Raw genomic sequence first — 19,920 nt, 5'->3', positions numbered from 1 at the left:
TGCAAGTTTCTACCAGTACCAGTACCAGTACGTGACGGACCAAGGGCAAGGCCAAGGCCAAGGCAATACCTTACCTAAGTCACATCTCCACCTCCACCAAAACAAAGTACAAAGTAGTTAGATAGGATTGTTGAAGATAGGACTGTTAGATAGGACTATTGAAGAGTGAGTGAGATGTAGCATCTAGCTTCTAGGTTCTAGCTGAGCTTCTAGCTTCTATTTAGCATCTAGCTTCTAGCTTCGAATGAGAATAAGGCCACAAGGCTGAGACTGATATCTTCTATCTGAGAATGAGAGTGAGAATGAGAATGAGAATGAGGCCACAAGGCTGAACCTGATAATCTTCTAGCTTCTATCTGAGAGTGAGAGTGAGAATGAGAATAAGGCCCAAGGCTGAGGCTGAACGTGAGGCTACTAATGATATCTATCTATCATGATTGTTGGCCGGTTTCCACTGTTTCGGGTTCCCACACAATACCACATGTGGTGTTTGTTTGGTTCTCTTGTCGCTCCTTATTCTTTCCCTCCGGTCCGATCCTATTCTAATGTTCTGCAATGCCGCACCTCATTCCCTGCTATTCTAATATTATGCCGCACCTCATTCTCCAGTGCTGCAGTGCACGGGTTGCACGCGAATCTTCCTTCATCGACCCGCGCAGAATCGCATAACCAGCCCTTTGATACTTGACTTTTGTAATGCAATGCAATACACAATACATCCCGTATTTACCACATTCGCCTATGAACGTGAACCCCGTGGAGGTTTGATACTTGACTTTTGCAACGCAATGCAATACATCCCGTACCATAAACATGAAGCCTGGGGAAGTTTGATACTTGGTTTCTGCAACGCAATGCAATGCATCCCGTATTTACTACCTTCGCCCATAAACATGAAACCCGTGGAAGCGAACACAGGCTTGTTTCATCTCGTTTCAGCAAACACAAGCTTATTTCTTCTAGTGGAAAAATACACAAGCTTATTTTCTCGTGGAAGCAAAACAAGCGTATTTTCTTCTCGTTCAGCAAACACAATCTATTTTCTTCTCGTATACCCAGGCACTTGATAAGGCTGCGGAATGAACCACTTGGGCAAAACCCCCGCCTCGTGTTTTCGGTGGATATACGCAGCCGTGACATGTCCGTTCTGCGTAAAATTCGACTGGGTCTCATTGTTGAAGCCGGGAATGGGAGAATATTGTCTCTCGAGTCGGGGAGGGTTGGGAGACGAGGGTATCGATATCGATTGTGAAGAGTCCATGGTATTCAGTGCCTGAGTTTGGGAGACGCCAAGTTCATCGTGGTCGATGTCATCTTCGGGCTCTATGGCCTTCCCCTTCGCTTTTTGGCCCCGTCCTCGTGGTTGAGGCTGAGTTGCAAGTTGCTGGTCTTCCGTCAAGACACAGTCAGGTTGTGGGCAAAGTGTAGGAGGATCCAGGTCTAGATCGCCCTCTTCCTCATCTTCCTCATCTTCATCAGTGAAGACTTTGTCAAGTCCCAGATCGATGTTGACTTGTGATTGGCTTTCGCCGGTATATTGAGGCAGCTGGCTCATGGGGATATGGCACGAACTGGAATCCTTAATCGTGATCTTTTCCACCTTGGACTCGTCACTTTCTTGTTCGCCGTCCTCTGGCGTGTAGGAAAACATGTTAAAGTATCCCTGCGTTGCTTCTTGAGTCGACATCTGGGACGGATGTGGCAGCGACGCCGGGCGGACTGATTTTGGAGTTCCAGCTTTTGTCGAGGGCAGAGATGGTGAAGATGATTGCTGCCCAATGTCGTTCAGCGGTATCTTTGTCGTCGAGACATGAGTGCTTGACCGATGCAGTGTCGCCGGTTTGGGCAGAACCATCTCGTCAGAGTCATCTTCACTATCCGGCACTCTTTTTGGTGGGCTTCTAACAGGAGACTGCTCAACTAATCGTGGAACTGGCAATGGTTGCTGCAAAGGTACTGTAACTTCGATTAGGGCGGGATTCAGAACATCCCCTTCTGGACCTGGTTGGGACTGATGAAGTGCCGTCGGAGAGTGATTCAGCAACAGACCAGCAGTCGCTGTGCTTTCCGTCTGGTGTAGATACACCAAGGGCGGTGGAGAAGAGACACGATGGTCTACTGCAACATTGAACTGTGTATCATTGGCAATGGGCGAACCAAAGTCGCTGTCTTCGACATCGAAGTCCCCGTCTTGTTCGAGAGGATTTGAATCATCTCGCATAGCATTCACGCTTTTCGTAGGGGAATAGTTGGCACAGTCAGGCGTTTGTGCGTCCAAACCTCTCCTGTCCCCAATGAACTCACTGATATCTGGAAGGGTGTCTTGAGTTTGAGTTTCGACATTGGTAGGGCTAGACTGAACACCCTGTGCCTGACTGGTTGACGGGATTTCTGCATCAGTGTCCTGCGCTTCAATGTACAATGGCGCCTGGGCTGGCGCCTGGGCGTCCGCGGGTGGCTGAACTATTTGGTTGCCTTGCTGACGAGGCGACGAAGACGAAGGTATAGACCATAGGTTTGCTTGGGAATCTTCGATACATTTGGGCTGTCGAGGGTGACTCCGCTTGGGCAGTCTCAAGGTGACAATCTTCTTCGTGGTCTTCATCAAAGAGCGCTTGGGGGCCCGACGTGACTTGCCCGGGGAAAGTTTCAACTTCGGCCCAAGTGGAATGTTCACCGAGCGCTCGGCCAACGGTGTCCTTTGAAAAGGTGCTGGAGGCTCGGATATTTTTCGACAGGTCCTTCGCGTGCTCGGAGGCAAGCTCTCAGGAGACTGACTTGACAACACAATTCCCCTGTTCTTTTTCGGTGTGTGCGGCAACAGTGTTCGACCTTGTGGCATTGATCCGGCAATATCCAAGTCGTCGACGTCAGTTTCGTTCGAGTCCTGGATTTCCAATGGATATCCTAGCGTGCCTCTTGGTTTGTTGTTATCATTGTTGTTCTTCGGCGTAATCGTTCCCAATGCCTCTTCAAAATAAGCCAGGTTCTGAACCGGATCAGAGAACACATCATTCCTCGACGCCAGCCGCCTGGAGGTGCGTCTTCGGGAACTTGAAGGCTCATAATCCTCAACTTCTGCCTTCCTTTTCCTTGTGCTAGGTTTATATTCTTGACTCTCTGCGTGCATGGGCGCAATCTTCCTCTTCGTCGATGTGTTTGCCGTACTTGGGGCTGCTTTCTGCCTGCGCGGCCTTCTCGGGCTGTCGTAAGTTCCATCGAGCTGCGGAAGAGGGTCATTGCCTCCGTCCACCAGTGGCACCCATGTATCGTCAAAGTCTGCATTGTCCGGAGGCGGAAAACTGAAGAAATCCATCTGAGTGAGAGTCGAGTTGCGCTTCTTCACGGTGCGTCGGGAATCTGTTGCCCGTCTGAGGCGCAGGCCCTCGCCCTCATCTGCAGCAAATTGTCCGTCCTCTTCCTCAAAACTCGTAGGAGGGGTCAACCATTGTGCTTGGGTCAACGTCTGTTGACTGTTTCGGGACCGGCGACTGGTACTGGACTTGCCCTGGATGCCGTTGAGTCGCGGTCGTTTTTGGGATGGTGGCGTCAAAGACTTGGTCTTGCGTTTGGTGCTTGTAATTACCCATGGCGATGCAGACATGGCGCGTGTTGTCGGCAGTAAGCCGTTCTGCATGTGAAGTAGTCGAGTGCACGCAGAGGTGGCAGTACTAGGAGCCTGCCGTCGTCAACTCGCTCTAGTCGATCGCGGGGCACGTGTTGGGCGCGTCGCGTGTCACAACGCGAGGGCACGTGACTCAACCTCTTCCCCGACAGAGAGCCTCGTTCAGGGGCTAGGACAGGACAGGACGAAGAGAACGGACAAGAACGGACCTTGCATTGGAAAATATGTTACGTCAATTTACTTTCGCTAACCGACAATGCCACCCTCCCAAATGCTGCCTGTTGTGCACAAAACGCCCCTTGCAAAACATTCCATTTGGGATATCATTCCAATGCTCTGTACAATGCTACTGACAAAATCATCGCAGGAGGCAAACCTTCTGCCAACGGCTTTACCGCCGCACATGTCGAAGTTTGTGTCCGTCTCCAAGTCCTCGCCTGAGGTGGGCCCCGAGATACTGCTTCTCGGGGGACTCTCCACGGCGGACGACATCTCCGGAACGAGCCTCAAGGTAAGCGTCGAAATATGTACGGCGCTTCAGGCCGGATGCGCCTGGGGCGTGAATTCCAGCCGGGTGGGCAGCCTGCCAGACGACGAGGCTAGAACATTCTTCTTGAAACGCTGCAGAACTGGCGTAGGGCAGGATATCCGCCGGCCGCTCGGTGAATTGGAGCGCAAGGCCGCCATCGACATGCCAAACAATGTGGCAGTGCATCACCCAAGCACCAGGGTTGTCTGTCTCAAAGCCAATCACCGTGTAGCCGGGTGGGTTACCGGGCCCAGAGGAGCCCATCAGCATGGCCGTGTCGCGCCTTGTCGGGTTCTTGAAGTTGAGCGTCGATACCAAGCTTGGCGTCCAGGTGACGGTACCCTGGCCCAGCACGCTCATGTCGTGGCCATGTAAATGCATCGGATGCGACGCGAAGAACTGGTTCTGAATGATGAAATAGACCCATTGATTGACCACATTCAGCTCGATCGGGTTCGAGATGAGTGAACGATTGCCATGCTCTGCAATGGTCTGAAGAGTCGGTTGGGTGTAATTGACGTTGATGGCGCCATTGTTCAAGAACCAGCGGACCACAACGCCATCGTCGCTGGTTGCGATCCGCGCGACGTTCCCAGCTGGCAGCGTAGAAGCTGTAGCAGCGAACTCGTCGGCTGAGCCGGCAGGCTTCTCGAGAAACGGCACCAACGAAGCGATCGGCTCGTCCTGGCAGATGGCAAAATCGGCGGACGTGCGGTTGCCAAAGGTCGACGTCGGCAGAATGGCCTCAGCGCCCTCGTAGAGGATGATGCCGTTGGCGTTTCCGAGGCCGCCGTTGTCGCAACTGCTGGGGCACCCGGTCTGAGTGACCGCCCGCAAGAAGTAGCCGGCGACGGGCTGGTTCATCTCGACGACGACATCATAGCGCTGGCCAATACCGATGTGCAGCCACTCGGTCGTGTATGGGACAATAGGGACATAGTCGGTAGCAATCACCGTCATCACATGGTTATCGAAGTGCACCGTATACATGTTTTGTACACCGGAGTTGATGAGGCGGAATAAATGCTTCTTTCCTGGTTGGACCGACCACAGAGAATGTTGGCCAGCCGAGAGGTCAGGGAGGGTGTTCTTGCCGTTGAGCAGGTAGTTTACGGTACTAGATAGAGAGGAATCAGTATCTCAAGCGTTGGACGATATAAGACAGAGCAAATCAAGGCAAGGCTGAGATGCCGGGTAGACAAGACTGTAACTCACCCAGTAGGGCCGGTCTGGATGATTCGTTCATTCATTTGAGCTGCGGTTACCTCGAAGACATCGTCGATCATGACAGTGCCCATGTCGATATCGTAGTTGGCTGTGGCAGGGCCGTGGACAATCATGGGTCCACGAATGCCGTCCCCGTACTGGGTCATGGTGTGAGAATGGTACCATCCGGTCCCGTATTGATTGAGCTTCATGGTGTACGTTCGAGAAGATCCAGGAGCAATGCCACACTCGGTAATGCCAGGAACACCATCCTGATCATTGGTCCCTTTCTGCGTGATTCCTGTGAAGCCATATTAGCTACTCATCATCCATCAAATCAGAAAGCTCCATACCATGCCAGTGGATCGAGGTAGCATTGTCCTGCAGCTGGTTGTGGACGTTGACCTGCAGAATGTCGCCCCAATTGCATTCAATTAGCGGCCCGGGAACTTGACCGTTGATTGCAAAGGCCAGTTTTGGCCCACTACCATCGAAATCAATGGTGGTGTTGGTAATTGTAAAGTCGTACGAGCAAGTCTGCCCAGTCGTGTACTCGGCTGCATAGTAGTCGGTGCTGATGCTCCTCCCATCGCACCATTTGCTTCGGTCAGTTGGACTGTTGCACGAACCACCTTGGTTACCAGTCTGAGGAGCAGTCACGTTGGAGGACAGAGATCCAGGAGCCGGTAAGGAGCCATTGTTTGGCGAGTTAGTGTATGTTGGGGCTGGCACGGAAGAGGTGGCTGTAGGAGCATCGCCCGTCCAGGTGAAGACCTCGCCATTAGTGGCTATGGTGCTCAAATCGTTTGTCGCATCGCTAGTCGCAGTAGGGTCAACAACGAGGCTGGCGATGGTGGTCGTAACACCAGAAGTGGTCTCACTTCTAGAAATGGCTTCGACAATAACTGAAACAGTCGTGCCCGCAGCCGCTGTTACGTCAGCTGCTGTTACGGCGTCAACCCGTACACTGGCGGTTGACGTCGAGGACGAGAAAGCTCCGCTGTTGCCATCTACAGTTACAGGGGTAGTGGCGCAGGCACTGGGTTCAACAAAGATGGTTGACCAGTAGATGGTGGTGGCTTCCTTGAAGATAGTCGCGGTGGTCGTCGTGGTAGTCGTCGCGGTAGTCGTCGCGGTAGTCGTTGAGGTAGTCGTTGCGGTACTCGTGGTGGTACTCGTCTTGGTAGTCGTCGCGGTCGTCGTCGCGGTAGTTGTTGCAGTAGTCGTGATGGTGCTAATAGCGCATGTAGCCTCTCCGCTCTGAGCCAACGCATATCCTGCCAGCCCGAGGGCTAGTAGGCCTGGTATCCTTGAGAACCTCATGGCGACATCCTAGGGAGATTTCCGCAAATATTAACGTGTTAGTCTTTCGAAAAGATCGGCAGGCTCTAGTTTCAGTTGTCCGCCTTGAACAACGTAGTGAGAGACTCGGGAAGAATGGGCCAACGAAGGGAACGGTAAATGCTCAAAAGTGAGATTAGGATGAGGGAGAGCAGTGTTCGAGGAAGTACATGGATCGATGGGTTTGAACTGGCAGAGGCGACTTGCTCATAAGTTCTCCAGAGAACAGTCAAGTGCCAGCCCCTTTGACGAACCAGCAACGGCCCACCTCGACAGGACAGGGGGCTAGAGAGCGACAAGCCGACATAGCGATTGGCTCTAGCACCCCATTTCAGGCTCCGGAGGGAGTTCAGGAGGATGGCGGCAGGACCCCTTGGAGCTGTCAGAGACGAGCTCTTTTCTGATCATGCCATGCATCCTGTCTTTCAAGGTCTCGACCCCAGCCTCAGAAAGGCTGAGAAAGTGGCAGGAGTGGGACTTCCAACGTTGACAGGTTGACGGTCCTTGGTACAGTACCTGGCGGAAGGGAGTCGCCTTTCAGGGACGATGTCCAGCTGACAGTCCTGCATATCCCTATATGAGGGATCCCTTGGTAGGATACCAATCTCAGTATCTTCCTCAGGTTGATGAACTTAACTTGAGTGTTTGATGCAACGCGGTGAGAAACAGACACGATCCGACTCCGTATACCGATTTCCAAGATCCCAAGGTGGCTGACAGCTTGTCAAGGAGCACTGACAGGGCGTGGTTGGTTGGTTGGTGCGCGCCCGGGGCCTAAGCCCAACTCCAAGCTCTGCGCGACCCAGCAACGCTGTGATACCTATAACCTATACGCGTTGTAACCGAGCAGCCGGCATCTACCCGTTCTCGCCCTGTGCCATGTAGAAGAATTCCTAGTGTGTCTTCGTATGCACTGTGTTGAGTGTTGAAGATGGATGAAGGGAAGGACACAGAGACTTATTAGTGACCTCTTACTAAGTACTCTGGTCACGTGGTAGCACGTGAACCCTAACCCTAACCCTAGCCCTAACCCTAACTCCCACGTGACCAACTCGTGGTGCGGAGTAGATAGACCACGTATGCCACCACGCACAGGCGTCCAACAAGTATCAACGGGGACAGCGAGCTGAACAACAAGATCGATTGCATACTCATATAACATGTCTACCATCTAGAGCCGCATCTCCAGCACCGCGCCCGGCCAATTCTCAGACTCAAAATTCCCTATCACTCTGAATCCTTGTCGCTCGTAATAACTTTTCAAACGTATTCTCCGTAAGCATGCCATGCCTACAGAAGTCGAGGAAGGATGAAGGGTTCGTTGGATCGACTTACTGCACAAGCCTGTTATCGTTCCCTCTCCAACAATCAAGGCAAAGACGCCTGATGCCGAGTTTCCGTGCTTCGTCCTTCGCGTGAGAGATCAACGCCGCTCCTGCACCTTTCCCATGTGGCGCCGTTCTTCTGTCGCTCAATAGGTACAACACGTAGATGAAGGGATCGTTGTCGTCGTTTTCTGGCACAATATCCCGGACGTAATCAGCCGACTGGCCTTGGAGGATCATGCCTGCAACTGGCAGTCGAACGGCGGCGGTCGTACTTTCACTAGTATCGGTGGCGAGCTCGAGCAATTCGGACGAGAGGTCCTCCCGTTTGATCTCAACCTCGGCGATGTAGGCTCTGACCCAGTCTCGACTCCATGCATGGTCCCAGCCTCGCTCGCTGCTTTCGACTTTACCCCGATACTTGGCCCGCTGATCTTCTTGGTCGCTTCTTGAAGAACTGCCCCATTGCGCGCTGCTGCCGATTGAAGATAGAAAGGGCAGCTGACTGTCAAAGTTTCGGAGCAGACGCAGTCCGTCATCTGTGGCGGTGGAAGCGGGACGGATGGAGATGGAAGGCATCGCCGATGGATGTGATGTGAGGTTAATGCGAATTTCCAGTTTCCCAACCAGAATCACATCTACGGAGTAACTCTGTATATGTAGGCAGTTGTTTGGGATTGAAGAAGTGTGACGCATTCGTGCCAAGAAAATTCGCAAAGAGAGACGGTTCAAGTCCATTCAAGGGGGTTTCAATATAGACGCAGGGCAGATACCAGATACCAGATACCAGCAAGATGCAAATTTCACAAGCTACTGAGCCATCTGGCGTCCGAGGGCTAATTTCTCAGATGATGTGATGCTCTCCTCCAAGTCATTCATGGGTATCTCAATCTCATGCATCAACGCCGGATTGTGATTGTCCAAACCTCCCCCACCAACCTGCCCATATCAAAGCCGGCCGAGCCATCTCTGCTATTTCATGGCAAAATCAAACTCTTCGAAATCTTCCCTCAGGCCTTGCGCGTCTTCCTCCTCCGCCACATGCTCGCTCCCGTCCTTGCGTAGGAGTGCATCCATCCAATTAACCCTATTCTCCAGCTGCAGCAGCCCTGCCATGACCTCCCTACCAAACCAGATATTGAATTTTTGATCGTTCGGAAGAGGGAAGTACATCGACTTGGTCACCCCGAAATCTGTCTCGCTGCTCCCATTCGTGTGATCGGCCATCTCGACTAGGTCGGACACCCAAGTCCACACCCGAAAGAAGTCGGACCGCTCAGGGAGCTCGCTGTCAGGATCACAGGGTTGGAAGGGAGGATACTCGTTTCGCTCTCGTGCGACCTTGAAAGCAGCTTCAACCAAGCCTTTCCTCACATGTTCAGCCTGACATGCCATCAGTTGCCAGTGGTGATGCCGGATGCCTGTGCGGTTGACTTCCCAGCAAACCGCGCCTAGTTGACCCTGACTCTTGGAACCGATCATTGTACTCAGGGCTTTACGGAACCGGTTCATTTCCTTGAACTCATTGGTCACATCCTCGGCTGCTCGTTTGCCCTGCGCCAACTCGTCTGCAGCGTGGTAGTATGGGATGATCATGACATGACCGGAAAACGAAAGTTGAGGAAAGGTTGATGGTAAAGGTAGCGGCCCTCGTGAAGCGGTGACCATGCTTTCTTCGGCGAGTGAAACCACTAGATGCGTCTTCGCTCCAGCCTTGTTGAGACACATGAAGCAATCGTTAGGGTCCTTGTTTTGGTTCCGGCGCGCACGTTTGTAGTGACGTCCATCTTGTCCACCGTTCCCAAATCGCCTGTACGACTCTTGATCTTCCAAGGCCTGTCTCTTCCTCGGCGGCGAGGACCGGATGAAGGGTGATAGACGGGGTGGCTCTATCGTCGGCGGAGGACGTGAAGTGTCTAAAGCGAATGCTGTCATCCACTCTTTCGTAGGAGCAGAGACACTTGGGAGACTTTTGAATCTGGTGACTGCAGGCTCTGCCAGCGAATCATAGCCAACATGATGCTTGAAAGGTTCCCGTTCCCAAACCCCCGCAGTGCTGCTGGAGAAATGATACCACGGTTTCAACGCTTGACACAAATTTGAGATCGATTGGGTGCCTTGGTTGCTTTCGACGCCCTCTGGCAGCGGGACAGTTGATCCATTGGTGACATTGGCCGGCCACTGGTTCGTGACCACGATATGAGCGGAATGTGCACCATGGAGCCCTCGGGCATCGGCATCCAAGTACAAGGGATCACAATTTCCGAGTTTGTGGGTGAGCGATGCTTCGTCCGTCACCAGTCGACCTCCAAGGTAGACAATCTTCACCCCTTCCGTAGTGGTCATGGTTCCCTTGCGACCGAGGTAAAAGAGATTGGGACAGAGATCATTGTCACCCTCGAGCTTTTCCTTGACAGTGTCGGGGAAGCTGGAATCACCTATTGTGAAATAAGTTGGAAGTGGGACGTTGATGTGCCCTTGGAGCAGCGCTTGCACGTCATCTGAGTTGCTCTCGTCGCCCTCCGCGCCAAATAGGTCACCGACTACCAAGGCCAGGGTAAAGTTCTGCTTGGCTTGAAGTTTGGAGATTTTTTCGAATGCCTTTCTGAGCTGGCCCTGGACACTTCCGACCACGAGTCTGCAGAGAGTTAGATCTGGACCAATCAGGATTCATTTCTGGCCTTACACTTTCGCGGCCCCCATGTTGGACCTTGGAGCCTGGAAGCAGCAATGACTAGCTTGGAAGACCAGATGAATCAGTCTAGACGCGAACTTGGCCCATAACCACTATCACCAGATGAGGAGAAGGGAGATGAGGGAGAGGCAAGCGCTAGTGGTGGATGCGAAAGGAAGGAAGGAACAAGCCCGAGTTCAGGATATATATATAGGTAGTTTCCTGCCTGGCGGACACTAGATGTCACATGTCAGTGAAAGCGCGCGAAGGCAGATTGCTTTGATCGTGCCAGTGCCGTACCTTTCAAGTGATGCTTGTTTGATGCATATGGTCAAGAGTGAAGAAATCGTGTCGCTTTTCAGGCATATGCTTCTCCGTATATCTAGAGCGGAGTATATTGCCTTCAGCTGCCGATGTCATGCGGGGAAAAATTCGAGGCCGGAGGAGCCAGTCTCGCCGCAGCCTCCACCCTCCAAAAAATAAATCCATGCCTGATCAGACATGACCATCTACATCGCTACCAATTTCCCTGTTCATCCTTTATATTGAACACCTCTGATTACGCCATGATAGCAATCCTCCTACGGTGAGCTTGCAGTCATGGGCCCCATCTCCCCCGGTGCCCCTAGCGGACTACATCGCAAGAAGAAGAAACCTGCCCCGACCGCTTCGACAAACCTACACCGATATGAACCCTTCACAAAGCGCATTTCGAGACTGAAAATCGACCCGGTCCATACGGTGGAAAAGCGAAAGCCTTCCAACAATGAGGCGGATTTGACACAAAGCTTTTTCCGCACTGCCCTCGACGAGTGGGCCGAATTGAACTTGTCGCAGACATTCACGAGTTTTCTGAACAAGGCCAGCCCGCTGAGCGAGAACCTCCCCCAACTTCTCCACCATGCCGATACCATCTTCGACCTACTCGTACAACACATCGAGAAGAAAGATGCTCTGGCGTTGGAGCCTCTCCTCGGCCTCCTCGCACACTTGGCCCATGATCTCGGCCAGCGGTTTGAACAGTACTTCTCCCGTACAGTGGAACTGGTCGCGTCGGTGGCCGCATCTCATGACAGTGCGGAGGTGATTGAATGGTGCTTCACCTGCCTGGCCTGGATGTTCAAATACCTCTCGAGATTGCTCGTTCAAGATCTGCGCCCTCTCCTTGACATTATGACACCATACCTGTCCGCGAGAAAAGATTACATCGTTCGATTTAGTGCGGAATCGCTAGCGTTTCTGCTGAGGAAGGCTGCCGTGCTGTACCAGAAAAGAAAAGCCCCTCTGAATCTCGCCATGAAGCATCTACTGGGAGGACTCGTTCAAGAGGAAGGATCCACTCAGCTCAAGTCATATCAATTCGGTGTCATGAGCCTTTGTGTTGAAAGCGCACAAGGCATAGACTATCAATTGCACTCCAGTGCTGATTCCTTGGTGCGAGCTCTTTTGGACGCCGCCGCACCCTTAAGCGGAGAAGCAGAAGTCCGATCAACGGTGGAGGGTATTTTGATTGCACTGATTCATGAGACCAACAGTGCTGGGTTCCAGCCCGCGCTAGATGTCATCCTGGATTATGTTCGAGAACGAGCCATTTCCACCGAACCAAGCCAGGTGTTTTTCGCCCTGAGACTTATCACTGTGGTCATCGCGACAAGAAGAGGGTCAAGGATTTCCAGTTGGACGGCTGTGATACAGGCTTTTCTCGACATCGCGCAGACCGCCGTCCGTAGTGCGAACGAGGACAGTCAGAGTCAGACCAAGCGAGATCTGATTGCCATCTCTGCAGGAATCTTTCAGTATGCGCCGATGGACCAGTTGCTACCGTTTTCGCAAAAGTCGATGGATTTCTTGACAACCCAATTGTCTGCGCGGGAGTTTTTCGCGTTCTGCACCACCTGTGCCGAGCTGGGGCGGGAGAGGTTCACAGACCTTGTGCTACCTCGGCTCCAGCAATACATCTTGAACAATTGGCGTGGTGACGAGGTTGGCGTATATTACTTGCTGGAAAGACTTCGGGAGGACGGTATTATCACTGGCGGACGTGCAAGTGCGGGATCTCTCAACTGCCCTGACTTGGAGGCCTCCGCGGTCCATGAACTGTCTGCAAATGCCGCCGAGGACACGACTTTACCAGTCGAGCAATTTGCGGGACGGATTCACCTGCCGGTTAACCTTCGCCATTCTTCGGATTCAAAGGTCACTGCCGCTCTTCTTGATGCTTACCGCGCCATGATCGTCGGCGTTCTCAAGGGCCATAGCGATTCAGATCTTCGTCGACGTGTACTGCTAGGTTGGGGGTTTGAGACCTATCTTGACTTTCTGCCCGATGGAGATGCTGGAATTCAAGAGCTTATTTCCTTAGTACTCCATACGTCCCCTGTGCATTTTCGGCTTCCGCTCTTCCTACAGGAGAGTATCCGTCTGCTGCAGAAGGGCGATGTTTCTGCTGAAGCGCAAGACAGGAATCTCGAGAGCGTCCGATACGTCCTTATTCAGAACTTGCTCAGTCCATCATTCCCTCTGAAAGAGGCCTCTTTAAAGATTCTTACCATGTTGGCCCCGGCAGAGATCAAAGAATGGCTTTCTGGGGTAGCAGATCTGATGCTTGAAATCCTCAGAACGCCATATACACCAGCTGACGTCAGGACAATCGCCATGCTTCTCAGGCGCCTTCCACAAAGACAGGACAAACTTGGTCCGGAATCGTCTTACCAGAACCTGATACCATTTTTCTGTCTCGGCATGCTATCCTATTACCACGATCAAACAAGAAAGGAAGTCAGCAACGTGTTAGCTCAAATGGTCGAGTCCACGGCTGTCGAGGATTCGATCATCAACGTTGCTATTCAGTGGCTACAGGCACCTCCTACTATCGAGAATGCTCAGGAAGCAAAGCCTGCGCGGGCGGTACAGAAGTCGTCAGCTTTCGAATGCACAAATCTCTACCATGTAGATTTCTTGTGTGCCAAACTTCATGATGACTTTTATCAATCCGGCGAGCGACTTCGCAGTTTAGTCGAGCATAAGCACCAATTGGAAAACACCAGGACACCAGAGAGCAGTCGGACGTTGGCTCTGCATGTGTTAACGGCAATTCCAGCATCGGCTGAGCGCCGATCTCGTTTATTGGTGCCGATATTCCTCGCAGCCCCAATGAATCGCGGACAGCTTCAGCAAAAGGCCGCGTCAGAATCCTCTACATCTTCACATACGCTCAGCCCAGATGTTGATGTTCACGAATGGTCTCTTGCCGACCGAAAAGCGTTGCTGACCCTTTTCGGGAAGTTCCTTAACCCCCGTGTGCTCTTCAGATCAGGAGAGGTCTACGATAAGCTTATCGATCTTCTAAGCAACGGCAATAGCGAAATCAGAAAGCTTGCGCTTCAAGCAGTACTCTCCTGGAAAGATCCATCTCTTGTCAGCCTTCAAGATACTTTGATCGACGTAGCTGAGGACAAAATCTCGACCACAGACCTCGGCGCTTTATTGAGTGCTGAGGAGGCCCAAAGCACAATCAAGCAGGACGACCGCAGTACGGTTTTCCCCGTCTTGCTAAGGCTTGTCTTTGGCCTCATCGTCGGTCGAGCAGGTACCGCTGGCTCACAAGAAGCAAGAAGAAGATCAATTTTGCGGACGCTTTTTCGTATGAGTGAAGGCGAGGTTACCGTGTTCCTGGACATCGCTCTTGGAAAATTGAGGGATATCAAAATCGCCGAGTTCAGACCCGAATACGTCGGCCCGGACGCCCATGACATCCCGGAGGATCAACAGTATGGGTTTCTGCGGCTGTTGTTGTCCATGTTAGAGGCATTACAGAGTCGATTTGCTCCTTACGGACCCCAAGTTGTTGATGCCGTGGTGTTCTGTCTTGCCAGGGCATCTCGACAAAGTCATGCCATTGCAGAACCATCCGCTTCTTCATCGAGTCTGACACGCAGCATCAGGCGAACGTCGTTACAATCTCTCGTTTTGCTGTTCGAGCATTGTGAGGGCGTTGATTGGCCGTCATACTTACCCACACTCTTTGCAAATGCAATCAGTCCCCGACTGGAGACATTCTCCACAGAGTCGAGCCAGGGAATATCCGGGTTGCTACGCTTGTTTGCTTCCTGGGTCCATTCCAATGCCCTGGTCGGCTGTCTGAAAGAGTACGATGACAGAGTGCCGGATGTCCTCTGGCAATGTCTGACTACGCCCTCGGCACAAACAGAAGTGAAGGTCTTCATTCTGCAGGACATCGTCATCCCTTGGGTAATGCTGGCTGACGACAAATCGGCGGAACCAAACAAGGCGGGAGAGCTACTGAGCACAGAAGCTGACGGCTTGCTAAAGGCACTCTTAGTTCTGCTTGAAAACACCCCGCCCAAAGAAATCCTCGGCGCCATTACAACTATTTTGCCTAAACTTGCGCCTTTTGCAACGTCTCCAGAGTCTCGGCGATCTACTGTTAGTCTTCTAATCAGTCTATTGCGTGACTCAAGCCACAAGGTGCCTCCAAATGTCAAAGGTCAACTCCTGGCTTCGATTCACAGCTTCGTGGATACCGGCGGCAACATCATAGATGAGAACTCACAGAAAGAGTTGTATGAATTGGTATCGTCATTGTTCAACTACTTCAAGGATCAGTCCAATCGTCAGGTTCTTTGTGAGATCCTCGACATCCTGTCTCGTTACGATGCTTCCTTAGAGCAAGCTGTTCGACTTTGCCAAGATTTGAATGCCAGCTCAACACAACGACTTGAAGAGATCGACTATGACAGGCGTCTACAGGCCTTCCACGCGATCAATGCTTTGGAGGTTGGCCAGCAGAACAAGTTGATATGGCGCCCAATCGTCTTCAACCTGCTATTCTTCATCCGGACAATGGAGGACTTCTCTATACGATCCAATGCTATAAGCTGCCTTAGGCAGTTCGTCGTCAAAGCGTCCGAAGGAGAGATCCCTGAGTTGCATGATCTGATCCGAACAGTGATTCTGACAGCCGTCAGAAAGGGGATCAGACATGAGTCGGAGCTCATACGGGCCGACTTTGTCTCTCTTTACGGTCTCCTAGTACAGCACGCTCGTGGGGACCCGGATCTCGAAAATATGAGTGTGCTTCTAGTCGGCAACGACGAGGAAGCGTCGTTCTTTGCCAACGTCCTTCACATACAGCAACATCGCCGTCTCCGGGCCATCCGACGTCTTGCCTCGGAAGTTGAAAAAGGAGCCATCAATGCACAAAACAATGCAGAGGTATTCATCCCTCTGCTGGAAATGTTTGTCTATGATTCCAACACGGATGAATCGGCTCAAAATACGAAAGGCCAGAGCATAGTAGCCATGGGGACTCTACTGCAATGGATTAACTGGAAGCAATTCAAGACGTTGTTCCGGCGGTACAGAAGTGACCTCGGTGCGGCAGAAAGCACCCAAAAAGCTGCTACCCGACTTCTGGCACACGCAGCAGATGCCCTGTTAACAGCCCGAGGTTACCAGTCCAACACATCCAACACAGACAGCCAGCAGGTCATTCCCTATTTGGCGAAGTCGATCCGAGATAGAGAAGTGGTGGAGAATGAATTGAGAACTCACTTCATCCCCAAACTTTCCGAACTAGTCCACTACAAAGACGAGACGGAGATCAGCTTCCGGATTCCTGTCGCCGTGACCACGATTAAGCTCATCCAGATGCTGCCGCCTGAGGAAGTGCAGATGCTCGCGCCACCGATCATACTCGATATCGCACAGATCCTCAAGAGTCGCACTCAAGAGTCACGAGATATTGCGCGCCGTGCTCTTTGTGATATCGTCACTCTACTAGGAGCGCCCAGCCTACAGTTTGTGCTTAAAGAGATGCGTTCTGCGCTCACCAGGGGTTACCAGCTGCACGTGGTGTCATACACGCTCCATTCAATTCTAGTGGCGATTACGCCTCACACTGAGCTTGGCGATTTGGACTACTGCGTAGATGACCTTGTTCTGGTCGTCATGGACGACATTTTCGGCGCCGTCGGGCAAGAAAAGGAGAATCAGGACTACATCAGCATCATGAAGGAGGTCAAAAGCAGCAAAAGCTACGACTCGATGGAACTACTTGCCCGCTCCATCAGCGTGGGTGCACTTTCGAAGCTGGTAGCCCCCATTCAGACCATCTTGTCCGGAAACCTGACTTCGAAGCAAGTCAGACAGGTGGATGAGCTCCTCCGAAGGCTGGGGGCAGGCGTGTCGCAGAATCCTTCGGCAAGCAAGCGGGACTTGTTGGTATTCGCTTACCAGTTGATCCAGTCGCTGTACAAGCAGAAGGAGAACCATTTGAATCTGGCCCGGTCGCAGACGCTTGAAGAGACGAGTCGCCAGAGGTATCTGATCCAGCTGAGTTCGGCAAACAAGGCGACTGGCGGCCAGACATCGCCATTGTTATACAAACTGGCTCGGTTTGCTTTGGATCTGGTGAGGTCTACGCTCCACAAGCATGACGACGTCCTCACGGTCGAGAATGTCCACGGGTTTCTTCCCGTCATTGGGGACGCCATGATCGAGGGCCAAGAAGACGTCAAGATCTCTGCGCTGCGCTTGTTGTCAGCCATCATCAAGTTGCCGATGGATGAGCTCGACCAGAATGCTCTCCTGTATGTGCGGGAAGCGGTGAACCTGGTCAAGAATTCGACCAGCACCAACGAAGAGGCTGCCCAGGCTGCGCTTAAGCTGATGGCTGCGGTGCTTCGGGAACGCAAAAGTGTCAAGATCCGAGACTCGGACATTGCAGATCTATTGCACCGCATCACCCCGGATATCGAAGAGCCAGACCGGCAAGGCGTGACGTTCAACTTCATCCGGGCAGTCATGGCCCGGAAGATTCAATTGCCTGAGATCTACGAGCTGGTGGACAAGATCGGTATTATGATGGTGACCAACCAGACTAAGGCGGCACGCGATCTAGCTCGAGGTGTTTATGTCCACTTCTTGCTGGAGTACCCCCAAAGCTCGACCCGCTGGACCAAGCAGCAAAAATTCCTCCTGAAAAACCTCGAGTACGCTTATCCCGAAGGCAGGCAGTCAGTTATGGAGGCCATCAACAGCCTAGTTGTGAAGGTCAAAGGAGAAGCCGCGCAGGAGTTTATTTCGACCTTCTTTATTCCCATCGTGCTGCGAATGGCGAACGATGAGAACAAGGGCTGTCGGGAACTTGCCGGGGTGTTGCTTGGTCAAATCTTCCGCCTGGCCGACCGAGCCCGCCTCCGAGACTTGTTGGAGCCTTTGCGGTCCTGGTCTGAACAAGAAGAAAACCCGGCGCTACGAAAAATCAGCCTACAAGCCTACAGCATCCTTCTGGGCCCGGGAGTCGCTCTGGACCAGGAAGAAGTCGCTCACATACGTGATCGTCTGGCCAAGATCCTTCAGAGCCCTGTGACCGAGGATGGTGATGAATGGGAACTTCTTTTCCATGGCTTGTTGCTCCTGGCGGGATTGGTAGAGACTCATCCCGACGTGGTCTTGACCCCAAAGCAGGCGCGGCTGTGGTCGGCGGTGTGGAAGTTGTTGAGTCACCCCAATGTCTGGATTCAAAGCACTTGTGCAAGCTTGATCCAAGACTTCTTCCGGCATTGTGGATCTGCTGATGTTGCGAAGCTTCCCCTGACGTGCGATCATGGGCTGCGCGTGGGCAAGGAGGACTTCCTCCAGATACTGAAGGCCAACGTGCGAATTGTCAAACGGACACAAGGCAAGGACAATCTCAGTGCTTCGGCGGTGCAGAATCTAGTGTTTATGTGCCAGTGTATGGACGTCAATGGGCTGACGATGGAGGTGGCCGACAAGGGAGACGAGAAGAACAACAACCACCAGGCGGGTGTGGCCGAGTCAGAGGACGACTCGGATTCTGACCAAGGGGTTACGACGAAGACCAGACAAATCCCAGCCATTCACTACCTTTTGGATCAAATGGCACGTCTGTTACGCGTCGAGACCAGCAGTTTCACGTCTGCGGCCTTGAGCCCAAAGATATGGGCTCTCAATCTCCTCTCGACCGTGCTCCCCAGTCTCTCGGAGGCCAGTCTGGCCGGACACAAAGTGCACGACATTCTACTTCCACTCCAACATCTGACGGACCCCAACACGATCCAGCCTCGGTCGGGCGACCCGAGCTTTGCCGCGACGTACCAGACGTTGATCGAACAGGCGCACGAGGTGATTGAGAAAGTGCGGAGCAAGCTTGGCGACACGCGGTACGTGCAAGTGTTGACCGAAGTGAGCAAGATGGTGCGCGAGAGGCGAGAGCAGCGGCGAAGTAAGCGACGAATCGAACGGGTTGCGGAGCCGGAACGGGCGGCGCGAGAGAAGCGGAAGAAGAGTGAGCGGAAGAGAGAGCGGAAGAAGGAGATTGGCCGAACGTTTCAGAGGAGAAGGCACGAGATGGGGATGTAGGATGACAAGGAGAAGGCAGTAAGGGACGACAAGATGGGAGAATTTGGAGACAACAAGACAGGAGAACTGAAGACATGGAAGTGATGACAAGAAAGGAGAACTTGAGTGCACGGAAGGCATGGAAGGGTATGAAAGGGACCTTCCTGTACGAACCAGGCAATCTGATCTGGTCTGATGGATGTCAGCTACGAGGAATTGTGCTGTGGTGGTTGCATGCATACATACACATAGCGACGGCGTTGATGTTTTGGTAGGGCAGTATTAACTGGTACGGCTTTGCAAAAAAAAAATGATATCAGGCCTAAGGGCGTAGGGCCTAAGGCTCCTTCAAGATATTACAGTATATTATAGTCCTAGTCTGACCCCGACCCGATGAATCCTCCTCACCCTGCCACTGATGTGATGCCTCAGCCTCCTCAGCCGCACATACGTACAGTGAGTACTTAAGGTGTCTGAACCCCTGGATTGATGGATAGCGTAGTAACGGTGCGACGGCCAAGCGTCTCAGATAAACAATATACAAACATACAAACATGCTGTATGTATGGCATATGGCATATGGAATAGGGGTTCGTTCTCGTTCTCGTTCTCGTTCTCTTCTCGTTCTCATTATCGTCTCAAGCTAAGCAGAGCGAAGCACAAGATGGCCAATCCATATCCATATCCTGGCTCTGGTTCTGTTCTGTTCTGGTTCTGATTCGTCTCGTTTGTTTTACCTCGCCTTGCCTTGCCTTGCCTTGCCTTGCCTTGCCTTGCCTTGCCTTGCCTTGCCTTGCCTTGCCTTGCCTTGCCTTGCCTTGCCTTGCCTTGCCTT

General features: G+C 52.4%; 5 protein-coding genes across 5 annotated transcripts; 1 reads left to right on the top strand and 4 right to left on the bottom strand.

Annotated features, from left to right (window-relative positions):
- Window positions 1–1,036: 1,036 nt before the first annotated feature.
- On the bottom strand, window positions 1,037–3,604 carry A1O3_01710 (uncharacterized protein; the record flags this gene model as incomplete). Its single annotated transcript, XM_007731853.1, has 1 exon — window positions 1,037–3,604. One exon carries the CDS (start codon window positions 3,602–3,604, stop codon window positions 1,037–1,039), a length of 2,568 nt encoding a protein of 855 aa, XP_007730043.1.
- Window positions 3,605–4,016: 412 nt separating this feature from the next.
- A1O3_01709 (uncharacterized protein) lies at window positions 4,017–6,683 on the bottom strand (the record flags this gene model as incomplete). Its single annotated transcript, XM_007731852.1, has 3 exons — window positions 4,017–5,271; window positions 5,370–5,661; window positions 5,714–6,683. 3 exons carry the CDS (start codon window positions 6,681–6,683, stop codon window positions 4,017–4,019), a joined length of 2,517 nt encoding a protein of 838 aa, XP_007730042.1.
- A 1,349-nt stretch (window positions 6,684–8,032) lies between these two features.
- On the bottom strand, window positions 8,033–8,605 carry A1O3_01708 (uncharacterized protein; the record flags this gene model as incomplete). The annotated part of the gene is made up of 1 exon (XM_007731851.1): window positions 8,033–8,605. One exon carries the CDS (start codon window positions 8,603–8,605, stop codon window positions 8,033–8,035), a length of 573 nt encoding a protein of 190 aa, XP_007730041.1.
- A 393-nt stretch (window positions 8,606–8,998) lies between these two features.
- Window positions 8,999–10,729, bottom strand: A1O3_01707 (uncharacterized protein; the record flags this gene model as incomplete). The annotated part of the gene is made up of 2 exons (XM_007731850.1): window positions 8,999–10,664; window positions 10,713–10,729. The coding sequence occupies 2 exons, from the start codon at window positions 10,727–10,729 to the stop codon at window positions 8,999–9,001; spliced, it is 1,683 nt and encodes a 560-aa protein (XP_007730040.1).
- A 571-nt stretch (window positions 10,730–11,300) lies between these two features.
- On the top strand, window positions 11,301–19,106 carry A1O3_01706 (uncharacterized protein; the record flags this gene model as incomplete). Its single annotated transcript, XM_007731849.1, has 1 exon — window positions 11,301–19,106. The coding sequence occupies one exon, from the start codon at window positions 11,301–11,303 to the stop codon at window positions 19,104–19,106; it is 7,806 nt and encodes a 2,601-aa protein (XP_007730039.1).
- Window positions 19,107–19,920: the final 814 nt, after the last annotated feature.

The sequence above is a fragment of the Capronia epimyces genome, assembly GCF_000585565.1.
Source record: "Capronia epimyces CBS 606.96 chromosome Unknown aczIQ-supercont1.1, whole genome shotgun sequence".
NCBI classification, from domain to species: Eukaryota; Fungi; Ascomycota; class Eurotiomycetes; order Chaetothyriales; family Herpotrichiellaceae; genus Capronia; species Capronia epimyces.
This window is presented reverse-complemented; position numbering and strand designations above follow the sequence as displayed.